Source organism: Ictalurus punctatus, chromosome 10 (genome assembly GCF_001660625.3).
Source record: "Ictalurus punctatus breed USDA103 chromosome 10, Coco_2.0, whole genome shotgun sequence".
Classification (NCBI taxonomy): Eukaryota; Metazoa; Chordata; class Actinopteri; order Siluriformes; family Ictaluridae; genus Ictalurus; species Ictalurus punctatus.
The window spans coordinates 9,366,104-9,379,077 of record NC_030425.2 but is presented as its reverse complement, the minus strand read 5'-3'; the positions used below and the strand labels follow the sequence as shown (position 1 = coordinate 9,379,077).

Genomic DNA, 12,974 nt, shown 5'->3' with positions numbered 1-12,974 from the left:
CAAATACCCAGGCCAGGTTACTCCCGTGTGTACGCCTGTTCTTCCATGCAATTATCCGATCAGCCAATCATGTGGCTGCAGTGTAATTCATAATATCATGTATATACGGGTCAAGAGATTCAGGCAATGTTCACATCATACATTAGGGATCACAAAGTGATCTCAGTGACTTTAACCATGGCATGGTTGTTGTTGCCAGATGGGCTGGTTTGAGTATTTCAGAAACTGCTGATCTCCTGTGATTTTCATGCCCAAAAGCCTCTAAAGTTGACACAGAATGGTGGAAAAAACAAAACAACAACAAAAAAAAACCCCAGTGAGCAGCAGTTCTCCAGACAGAAACAACTTGTTGATGAGAGCTCAGAGGGAAATGGGCAAATTGGTTCGACCTGACAGGAAGGATATAGTAACTCAAGTAACCATTCATTAAAACCACGGTGAGCAGAAAAGCATCCCAGAATGTACAAGACGCCAGACATTGAGGTGGTTGAGTTACAAAGCAGAAGCACATCTGGTTTCAATCCAGTCAGGCAAATATTCTGACGCTACTGTGGGCACAGGCTCACCCTTGAAACTACACATTTGAAAGACTGGTGGAGGAGGAGGAGGAGGAGGATGATGGGGGGGCAGGCACTCTTATAAAACAGTACTGAACTCTACTTTCAAGGAGTGCTTCATTTCATATTATTATAAAGTACCTGATGTGAATACTGTAATGGTGAGCTAATGAGCATAATTTCAAGCTTTCTAAATGACGTAACGTCTAAAAAATAAATAAATAAATAAATAAATAAATAAATAATCAAAGCTACAGAAAATAAACCTGCAGCTGCCACGGAGCGCGTGCACTTTGTTTACATCTGGAGTTACTCATTTCCTGCCACGTGACCGCACCGCGTCATTTGCAGTGAACTTTTGCTTCGGAGTTTGAAGTTTGACAGCGAGGGATCCGCCGCGAATTAAAATGTAGCTCACTCCGTGTGCTTTCCAGCAGGTTAACTAGAAATTATTAACTCTACAAAGACAAAAAAAAAAAAGAAAGAAAATAAACGGACGAAAACAGACGAACTTGTTGCGCAGCTTTCATCAAGACTTTCAACACTGCAGAGAGTCTGAAGACTTAAGTTTTTAAAGTAAGTTTTTTTTTTTAAATTATTATTATTCTCTTGAATAGTTCGGTCTACAGCCCCGAAGAAATGTTACAGACAAATCTTCTTAATCTTACACGCATTTCCTTCCGATCTGAAGTGCCATCAAGCCTGGGGTTGGTGTTAGAAAGTAGCGTCTCATGCTCATTACATTACGACGGCCAACGCTCGTCTCCATTCATTTCTCTTTTAGAGGTTTTGTTATTTAAATCCAGCACCTTCTTTGGTTTGTTCATCTGGGGAACCTTTCAAATGTTCATTGTACAACCTTTCAAAGAAAGGTTCCATGCAGAAACCCTTTGAGAATGCAGGAGCCTATATACAAATTTGCAAAAATCTGTTCTAGTGCAACATCTGGAATGCACGTGGTTCACAACAATGCTGTTATGAAAACTGGGTCTGGGAAATTATGGAATGCTGGAATCGTTACCATCTGAAAACATTCTCATTTGCAAAACTAAATTCTAACACAACCTTTATTAATGCATCCTGCGCATAACATTATTGTTATAAACAAATGTAGTTTTAGCGTTTGGTGAACAGTTAGATACCCACGTGTTAATAGAAGGTATAATGGCAGGCTTTTCAATTACTTGCAAACTACAGCCTCTGTTTGGTGTTTGCGCCAAAATTGAAGCTTGTACCAGGAAAGATTAATTGAATGTTTTCTTCTTTCCCCAAGCCAAATATCAGCACCTTGCCATAATGGAAAAATAATGATGTGACTGTTTAATGGAGGACCATTAAGTGCTTCAGTGAAAGACACTATAAAAGGTTCCAAATCACTGCACTCAATTTAGAAGACTTTGTGAGTTGGGAGCCTGAAACAGGTCAAGCACTTATTCATTCGATGTCTTAATTGAGCCTTGATGAGTACGGCATTGTGTATTCAAGATCTTTCACATTGCGTTGTCAGTCTCACTGGAGTGCTCTGTCTTTCATTATTGTCTGTCTACTGAGGGAAGTGCCTGTCTGCTGCATACTTTTGCTCTTGAATTTCTTTATTTATTTTTTAAACCTGAGCGATTTGGACCCCTATAATCATGTTTGTACAAAACAACATCATCTAATTCACATCACATGTCAGCTTCTGAAGCAGTCATACTGTCTACTGTTATGTGTCAGCTCTCTTTAGTACTTCGTGCAATAGAAGTAGTCTGCGTCAGAGCATCGGACACTTCAAATGAACTCATGAGTGTACTTTGACACACAGAGATACGTGATAACAGTTCAAGGCACTGGTTCTTGCAAATGGTTGATATAATAAAGGATGTATTCATACACTTTTTCTTTGCATCCATAAAATTGTCTTTATTTAATTGTGCTGGGTGTGTTCGATTTGCCTGAATGCTTCTACTCAGAGGATGTTGAAATTTGACCTCTGTCAAGAGACTGAAGCATGGTTAATCCTGTAACCCGTACCCATGCATTTATTTTTCTTATTCCAGACAACATAGAGGGGGAATTCCATGTCAATGTCTTCTCGTCTGACGACAGAGGTAACCCACATCCTATAAGTCTGTAATCCATTTGTGAATCGTGTGAATCATTTCTAATCAAATTAGTCATATCACCCTGAAAGCACAATGATAAAGTGATGATTTAAATAAAATGATCGGCTTGTTTTTGTCGTTTTTTTTTTTTTATTTTTTTTTTTAGTGAAGCGTAAGCTTATTTTATTGTTCATCTAATGATGAACGATAACATAAAAAATAGTGATCATCAAAATTAAGAAATGATAATGATGATCATCATCATGATCATACCTTATGACCCATACAGTCATAAGTGACACAGTGGAATAGATATGCATATGAAGCACGTAGTAGAACTTTGCCCATATAAAAGAACTTTTTACTACCTAAAATCAAACGCCAACTATAAGTGAGGAATTTTTTTTATGGGTGCAAAGAGCTTTCAGGTAAGTATGCATATAGGTCGCTGTAAATGTGGCTGGAGGGAGTCATGCTGTTGTAACGGCTTATCTTACACACATTAAGTACGTACACACAATCACGTTCTCCATACAAACCCAGTACAGAGTACACACACTGATCTGTTAAATTTACTGGATTGTAGGAATTAATTAACCTAAAATTAACCCCATATAAGCAATATGCCACATTTTCAGGAAAGTCAACACTGAATAATTAGCTATTGGAGAAGTGGCAGCTGTTAACTGATGAATTATGCAGTGTAAATCCTTGAGCAGATTCTAAGGTCTGCCTTACAACTTTGTTTTTGTCTTAGTAGCATATTGGGAATATGTCAGCGTGTCAGTAAGCTTAACAGAGCAGATTGGTTCCTGGCCATTTTGAAAGAATATGGTGCCTCTGAAGTCTTGTGAGTAGTAATGAGTCATATGTACGTGATATGAACACGCAGATACAAAAACAGTCTCACTCGTTACACATTGAATATCATTATGTCAAAGGTCACAAGTAAGCAGCCAACACCTACTTGTACTTTATAGGTGTTACGTATTTGGAGTTTTAGATTACCAATTATTTGATTATACAGTTGCGTAAAGAAGTTGGGAAAATGAGGGCTGTGTCAGATGTTCTTTTATTATCACAAGAAACAAAAACAATCAAATAATGTGTGCAATGGCGTTAATATTGATAAATAGTGAAATGATGTTATATCCAAGTTTGGCATTTTTCCTTCCTAAATATTCTCTAATAACTTGTTTGATATTATAACTGCCTATCAGTCATATCCTCCAAACATATTTGGCATTCTATTCCACGCATTCTTTCTAACATATAAAGCCCTCCTGAATTATTGGGCCTCTTCATCAAAAATGAGCCAAAAAAGCTTATCTAGTCAAACAATAGGAAGAATTATTTATCTTGATTCTAACAAAACTAATTCACATTTAAGCTGTTTTTTTTTAAATAAATATAGTGCCAGTCATTTTTAAACCAGAGATTTGTGTCAAAATAAATTGCACTGCTTAAAAATGTGTTTGTTTAAAACATGTGCCTAAATGAAACTATATAGTTTAAAATATTACTTACAGCACGTGTTATTCTTTATATATATTGATTTTTGCTCACATTCATGAAAGCTGTAAATATTTTTGGAGGACATTATTACTGTTATAACTCAAGATGTCGTGCACTTCTTCTATGGTTCAGGTCTTTTTAAGATCTCAGTTTTATCTGGGTTTAAACCCATGTTTCATTTTTAATATTTCATTTCATTATTTCTGTAGATAACTTGCTCGATCGAGAAATTTACTCGTATGCCTTAATGGAGGCAGACTTTTGCCCTCAAATGTGTTTGGTCCTTTGTATATTATTATATAGTATTCATTTTACACTTACACTGTACTGTAACACTGTTGCAGCACGTGAAACATTTTTTCTTCTTCTTTTTGATCATTTTCTAACAAGGATCTCATTGTTATACAACTACAATCTCCGGACAGCGATATAACAGGAATTATAGCACAATACTGGTGAATTCTTGAATCTGAATTGTCTGAAGGTGTGATTCATGTGCTATGACAGTGGCTCTGACAGTAGTGACTGGCTGTAATTCAAATCACAGGTTTATATTAATGTGCTTGTTCTACAGTATTAATGCGATATTGTTTCTATAGTAACAGCTCATTCGCTGGTATTTCTTTGGTGGGCATTGCCCAGTCTGATCATTTTATTAGATTTATTTATTTAACATTTATCAGTGAAGTCTCCAGTGTCTGGGCTTTGTAATGGGAAGTAAGTTTTTTTTTGTCGTGGGAAATCCTGCAGATCAGATGACTTTGCGATTTTTTTTGTTTGTTTGTTTGTTTCTTGATAATGTGATAAGTCTTTTTTTTGTCCTTTTACGAGAAAGAAGAAGTGAGAATGGTGAGAGAACAACTATTTATGGCTGCTATAACAAAAGTGATAACAGGAATTAACATTTCAATCCACAACATTAATTTTAACTATAAACTTAACAACCATGACATTTTATTCATAAATTAAAATTTGTAGTCGTTGCCAAGTCAACGTGATATAAGAGGAACAAAACTTCAGGATGTGCTCTTATGTGAAAATCATTTGGTTACAATAACTCTGCTTTGTGATGGGCCACATCATACCTCTTGTTGTTGATTATTTTCCTACAACAGAAGACCCTGTTGTGTTTCGTTCCTTACATAACGAATCATGAAGGCAGTAGAAATGTGCAAGTGACAGACAGAATAATCAGCATCAGTAATCAGAACCTGAAAAATGTCACTGATGATAATGAATGTAATCACACACACAAGGTCGTAGTTGATAGCAGACGAACAAACAAAACAATCAGATTGATGTAGATTAATGAATTGTTACATTGCATATCTTGTTATTGAATATTTTGTTAATAATCATTACAACTCATCAAACACTGATAAACCCTGCTTGTAATGCATGCTAATTTACTTTGTAATGGCCTTCATTTAGTCTTTAATCAAATCTGATTTGACTGTGACATTTAATGAAGAGATTCCCTGCCGATGCTCCCTGAGGATTGGAGTTCATGACACGAACAGAAGACAGAGAGATGTACTGTAAATGTATCTTGTAATGTTCTTACTGTGTGGTTGAACTGATATGGAGATAGAGAGGTCATGTCAGAGTTATTTGACTTTTATAAATAATCAAACTGTGATTTATCGTCATCAGTGGACTGCTTATTCTGGCCGTGTCCGCTTACGTTGCGTCCATTCATTTTCGTTTAAGGAAAATACATACAAAATAGATTTTTAAAACAACGTGTGGGTTTAGAACAATTAAAAAAAAATTACCAAAAAAAAAAAAAAAAACCCCTCTTGTATTTCTCCTTTAAAGTTGAACGATCTTGAATGACCTGGATGTATATCAGCAATTACTGGGTCGCAAGAGGGTAGATTAAAGACGTCTGTTAGTGCCTGCTTGTTCTGCAAAGATGCATCACTACATGCTTTTTAATAAAAAACATCAACTGAGTGACAGGAAAGGAGGACGAAATGGCAGCTGAAAAAAGCAGCAGATTCTTTAGGTGCTCTAGGGGGAATATTTTAGTCACCCAAAAAATCTTTTATGAAAACAAATGTTGCCAGTGAATAGCATGTAAAATAGCTAGAAGGAATAAAACTGAACTGCTTGAATCCAAGGGTATTTGATTTCTTGAATTTGTGTGGAAAAACAAGCAGAAACAATTCAAAATTAGTCAATATTTTATTTTTAAATATAAGTTATGAAAAATGTATTAATTTCCTGTTTCAGTGTGTAAAAATATGTGTTTCCTGGTCAACATGAGAAATAAATTAATGCAATGTACATGTTTCCAGCCCACACAGTTAGTTATAATTCAAGCCAGCATTATGTCTGTATTTACATATGTACTTCTGTATGTCGGATATTCTGTAGTTTGGTGTCAACAAGATAACAAAACCGGTATAGCTGAGAGTATGTTCTTTATCTTTAGTATTCAGTGTTTAGCGGGGAAGACTAGGAAGGTTCTATCTATTTTAGTTTACTTTTCTTTGTTTGTTCTGTTTTTAATTGCTGAAATTTCTACAATGAATATTTACTGTACAGTCACCCCAAGAATTGTCATCAGAGATAGAAACCTTATGCACAATTACTCAATTTTTGCACACAAACTATGCCAAAATCTAATATTTTTATAATAGATATATCTTATTAGTTACTCTTACTGTTGAGTTTTTAATCGATAGATCATCTATAAGTGAACACAGCATCACAGTTATTGGTACCCTTAAAAACAACAGCTCAAATTAATAATATTAATTCTGATTTTTGGTCATGAAAAGCCAGCCTGCAAGGAAAATCACTCAAGCCTAGTGATTCAAGGTTTATTTGTCACATGAGCTTTTGGAGCATGGACAAAAGTACAACCCCAATTCCGAAAAAGTTGGGACAATATGGAAAATGCTACTTTGACTTGTATTTAAACAAAAAAACTTATAAAAACAAGGTATTTGATGTTCTACCTAATCAACTGCATAGATTTTTGAAGGTGAACGTTTATTTTTAAATTGATGCATGCAACATGTTCCAAAAAAGTTGGGACAGGGGCAATTTAGGACTAATAGCGATGTGACAAGTTGAAATAAGAAGGTGAAGAAGGTGAAACAGGTGAGGAAATCATCTAATCATAGTATATAAGGAGCCTCCAAAAAAGGCCTAGTCCTTCAAGAGCAAGGATGGGTCGAGGCTCACCAATCTGCCAACAGATGTGTCAGTGAATAATCCAACACTTTGAGAGCAACATTCCCCAAAGACAAATCAGTAGGATTTTGGGCATTTCACCTTCTACAGTACACAATATAATTAAAAGATTCAAGGAATCCGGTCAAATCTCGGTGCGTAAAGGGCAAAGCCGAAAACCACTTCTGAAAGCGCGTGATCTCCGATCCCTCAGACGTCACTGTCTTAAAAACCGTCATGAGTCTGTAACGGATATCCTGACATGGGCTCAGGAATACTTTGGTAAACCTTTGTCAGTCAACACCATTCGCCGCTGTATCCACGGATGCAAGTTAAGGCTTTACTACACAAAGCAGAAGCCATACATCAACATTGTCCAGAAACGAAGCCGACTTCTGGAATCGTGTTTCAAATAGTTTTTGGACAAAACAGCCGTCGTGTTCTCCGGGCCAAATAGATAAAGGACCATCCAAGCTGTTATCCGCGTCAGGTTCAAAAGCCAGTGTCTGTCATGCTATGTGGGTGTGTCAGTGTCCATGGCATGGGTAACTTACACATCTGTGAGGGCATCATTAATGCAGAAAGATATGTACACATTTTGCAGCAACATGTGCTGCCACCCAGAGCAGGACAACGCCAAACCACATTCTGCCCCCATTACAAGCACATGGTTGTATAAGCAGAGAGTGCGGGTGTTAGCATGGCCTGCCTGCAGTCCTGACCTGTCTCCGATTGAGAATGTGTGGCACATTATGAAGTGCAAATAAGGCAACGAAGGCCCCGTACAGTTGCACAGTTGAAGAAATTTCTCCATACAGGGTGAATTGAATTTTCAAATGACTCTCTTTGTTGTTGTTGTTGTTGTTGTTGTTTTTGCATTTTCCATACTGTCCCAACTTTTTCAGAATTGGGGTAGTATAGTGAAATGAGATGCAGCAAATAACAATGTGCTACATGTGACATTTATCATGTAACATGGATCTGGTGTTGTGTAGGACATTGAAGATGGCATCATCCATGGATCTGGGTTTAGTGTGCTGAATAGAGAGGAGCAGATAAGGGCTTTCATGAGTCTGTCAAAGCACTTCATCACCACAGAGGTCAGGGCCACTGGGCAGTAATCAATCAGCTCAGCTGGAGTGGATGACTTGGGCACAAGAATGATAAAGGATCACTTGAAACATGTAGGGACAATAGAAGACAAATTGAAAATTTACGCACTGGGACTAGTTGGTCAGCGCAGGTTTTCAGAACCCTTTAGGGGATTCAGCCTGGGCCCACTGCCTTCCTGCCTTTCACTGCACAAATCTCTCCAATAGATAAGCACAATTCTGTTGCATTAGCAGGAATGCTAGCATTAGCCATATTGCTGTAATATCAAAACATGCATAGTAATGGCTAAGTTCGTCAACGAAGGGAGTATGCTGTAGCATTAGAATTTCTCTTCACTGGAACTAAGAGTTCCAAACATGTTCTCGCATGACAATGCTCCTGTACACAAAGCGAGCTCCATTAAGACATAGTTTGCCAAGGCTGGAATGGAAGAACTTGAGTGTCCTTCACAGAGCACTCACCTCAACCATACTGAACGCTTTTGGGATAAACTGGAATGCCGACTGTGCCTCACTTAACATCAGAGCCTGACCTCACTAATGCTCTTGTGCCTGAATCCTACAAAATCCCCACAACCTTGCTTGAAAATATTCTAGCCTTCCCAGAAGAGTGGAGGTGTTTTATAACAGTAAAAGGGTCAATAAATCTGTAAAGGGATGTTCAAAAAGCACATATAGGTGTGATTGCTCATGCGTCCACATACTTTTGGCCAGATAATGTAGTTAAATGTTAACTTTAATTGTTGTGGTACCTTCACAACAGAACCTTCACATCTAACAAGTTAGTTTCTGTTATCACACGTTATATCAGCTATAAACATTAATTCCTTCACCAGTCTGTTCTATAAAAAAAAATAATAATAATAAAAAAATCTCTTTCATTCATTTACTATTAGGCTTAGATTATGCATAGAATATAAGTTCCTGTGAATGAAAAGATTCTAATGAAAAAATAACATACTAACGACTAACGAACAAGCACAGCCAGCAATATTGACTACTGTTGTAGAAAATGTATAAACACCTCCTGCCCAATCAGATTTCAGATTTCAACAGTATAAACATTTTAAGGATCACCATTCAGCAATAAAAATACAACTGATACGCTTTAATCATGGGCCACTCTTTATGACGGCTCTAGGTGTCCTCCCTGCCTCCAAATAAACTCAGTCATGGACGCATGCATGTTGCTTGTGCCTTATTGCTGAGCAGATGGAGGCACAGTCAGCCCTTATTCCCATTCTGTGGTGACTCTTACACAGCGGGCTAGTTTCATAAATTCATGTTGAAGAAAGGCATTAAAGTAGGTCAGACCTGAATATTTAATGCAAATACTGACTTCTTATTTACAAATACAGTGCAATACAGGGGAAACCGTAGCTATTTAACACGACTCTTCTAAGGAGGTGCAAATATTCAGTTGGCATGTACAGAGAATATACACTGAATTAAGGTCTTCCAAAAAGAGTTGCATCCACCAATAACAATGCCTTATTGCACAAGGCTAATACGTTGCAAAACTGGACAAATATGATTTAGCATAAAACTGAATCATCAGTTTTTTGCCAGACTCTGAGGCTGCCTGTTAGTCCTTCATGTCCAAGTGGAAAGCACGCACAAAGTACATAGAGGCAAATCTGTGTGTTCAAATCTGTGTGTGATGAACACTAGGACACTTTGAATGGTCTAAACAACCTGACTTTACCAGATTTTATTCATAGCAAACGTGGTGAAAAACTTATACACCAATGAACCCTAGCTGAATTGTGCATCCCGATAATTGACAGACCTCTGAAGACATGACTGGCATCCTTACCTGACAGGGTTAGTGCTATTATTAAGGCAAGGGGAAGCAAAACCAAATATTAGCGTAACCAAGTATCTGGCTAATCACTTGCTAGCAAAAGTGCTCAGACTTGGGCATAAAAATTGTGCTACTGATACAAATACAAATCACTTTATTAACATAACGGTGTTCAAAATAAACAAATGGTATGTAAATAGTTTTCATATAGTAATCTCTGTCAGTCGCTGCAAGTATTTACTACTGCCACTATAACTTTCGTTAATCTTTTCACTTAGTGTCTGTTAGTTTTGTGAATCAAATGGATATGGTACAGATTGTTTGTTATGAATTTGTTCAAGCTTACTAATCTTATCCATTGCTTGTGGGCTACAATTTGCAAGCTACGTGACAGATTCACAGTGGTGCTGTATAATATGTGAAGTCATATGAAGGTGTGTAACACAAGTACACTATCTATATCTGTATCTGTTTAGTACTCCAGTAAACCGTAGTGCCATGCATTTCACTAAAGCCTTCGATTAGAATCCAGCCCTATCTGTGCACTGCTATCTGTAACTGTTTAGTGCTCCAAATGTTCATATCTGTATGATTTAGATTTAAACCTGAAGTGGGTGTGGCCTAAATCAGACTATTGTGCTATTATTTTCTAACATATATAGTTGGTTCAGTTTCCCAAAATATAAACAAACTAGTAGCTTAATTCTAAGTCCCAGTGACCCTAACTAGGCAGTTACTAAGGATGAATGAATGAATGAATGTTGTAATTGCATGGCTGTAAGTGTATCTTTCACGTTAATAAATGTGAAAGATAATAATTAAATAACAAATAAATTCTTTGTCCCATGAGCTTCATATCTCCACTCACCTCGAAGAAAAAAAACAACCCCCTCAGTCTAGATGCACGCTGACACAACCTGGAAAGAAAGAAAGAAAGAAAGAAAGAAAGAAAGAAAGAAAGAAAGAAAGAAAGAAAGAAAGAAAGAAAGAAAGAAAGAAAGAAAGAAAGAAAGAAAGAAAGAAAGAAAGAAAGAAAGAAAGAAAGAAAGAAAGAAAGAAAGAAAGAAAGAAAGAAAGAAAGAAAGACCTTTCTGCATATTTTAAAAATTACCACATAATAATCTACAGTTAGATTAAAATCAGTGGTGAAATATTTTTGAAAAATGTCATAGAAGATTTTAATAGATTAAAGTGCCCTTCTTTCAGCCATGTTGGATGGGTGTATGAAAAGGTAGCCTAAGTAGACTTTATTGATATTTACAAATGAAAAATAGCCTGATGTAAATTTTCTGATCATGATATGAGATAAAGCAATGTTAATGTGTAATAAACCAGTTTTATGTTAATGTGTAATGAGTCATACATCTTTTAGTAATGTTTATGATGAATAAAGATGGATTATGTCTTAAAATATCATTCCAATATCATCATTTTATCAGTCACCCACGCTGGCTCTTAAAGTTGACCACTAATAATAACTTGTTCTATAATAGTATTATTTCTATTACAACTTTTGTTGTAATCTGATATTTGAAGGTATGGAAAGATCCTCGAGTTTCACGTATGTCCTTCAGGGCGAGTTCCCAGTACGCTTGAACTGAAATGACTGAGTAGCAGTTAATTTCTGTTCCAGTAAATGAAGCGCATGTATATGGCATTTATTCTCAGTCATTGATTAGCCCATTTGATCATACTGACTTGTAGTAAAGAACCTGTTTTGGAATATATCCTCATAAAGCTAACCTTAGTTTTGGTTGACAACAACCATAGTTTGTTCAGATCACTCCTGTAGGCTTACATGTCAACATAGCAGCTGTAACCAAAATATTGTCGCACAGCTTGCTTTGCACATTTGAAAGCTGCATTCTGGTTTCTGATTCAGATGACATAATCCATCAGCTCACTCACAGGGAAAGGAAGCGTGAAACTTACTTCATGATGTGTTACTTAGAAACTACTGCATCTGTAAGTAATGTAATATAAATTTAACACTTTTCTAGTAGTTTGACACCTTTCAGGCCTACAGAGGCGACACAATGTGTAAGAGTAGGTTAGATTGTGAGTGTGTGAGTGTGTGATCACACGTTTTTTGTGAAGGCAGGCTGGGCCTTGATTTTACCGCATAGTCGGTAGAATTGTACTGTTTATTTTGAGATTTGAGCAATACACATAAGATTGATTACAGAACTGTTTAATCATGCAAGTAAGATTCATTTTGTCTGCCTACTGTGTGTTTTAGTCATGCTTACTGATGAAGCTTTATCTTACATTGTCACACTTGATTATGATTATGATTATAATTATATAATAATTATGATAATAATCATGTTGCGTTCGATTATTTATTCGTTTATTTATTCTCATATTGAACCATCGCATTTGTCGCTGCACAGTTCCAGTCTTCTGTAAAGTCCTCATAGGTCAATCACCCAGTCTAAAAAGCTTGTGCCACAAAGCTAGAATTTTTACATAAAATGACCGTGTTATAGCAATTCTGTACAATTTAATTCATGCAAATTATTACAAAGTAGAACCCTTAATATGCTGTTAAGCAAACTATCTAAGGAAGCCGTGAGGAACTCTTTTTTTTTTTTGGCCTGAAGATTCTCCTGCGGCGGAAAACTAACTGACAAAGCGCCGACACTGGAGACTCCTTCCATAAATGTTAAATAAATGTCTCCTTAAATATATCTGCACAATATTAATGATTATATGTTGT

At 36.5% G+C, this 12,974-nt stretch overlaps 1 protein-coding gene across 3 annotated transcripts in view; it reads left to right on the top strand.

Moving 5' to 3' along the window:
• Positions 1-889: 889 nt before the first annotated feature.
• Positions 890-12,974, top strand: part of LOC108271088 (cAMP-specific 3',5'-cyclic phosphodiesterase 4D) — an 86,611-nt gene continuing 74,526 nt past the window's right edge. For 2 of the 3 annotated variants that reach the window (XM_017478347.3, XM_017478343.3), the window contains exons 1-2: positions 890-1,133; positions 2,597-2,647. In XM_017478347.3, the coding sequence (XP_017333836.1) occupies positions 2,618-2,647 (30 nt within the window). In that variant the 5' untranslated portion in view covers positions 890-1,133; positions 2,597-2,617. Of the gene's footprint in view, positions 1,134-2,596; positions 2,648-12,145; positions 12,221-12,974 lie in introns of those variants that run through there. The other variant, XM_053683429.1, reaches the window with a different exon arrangement.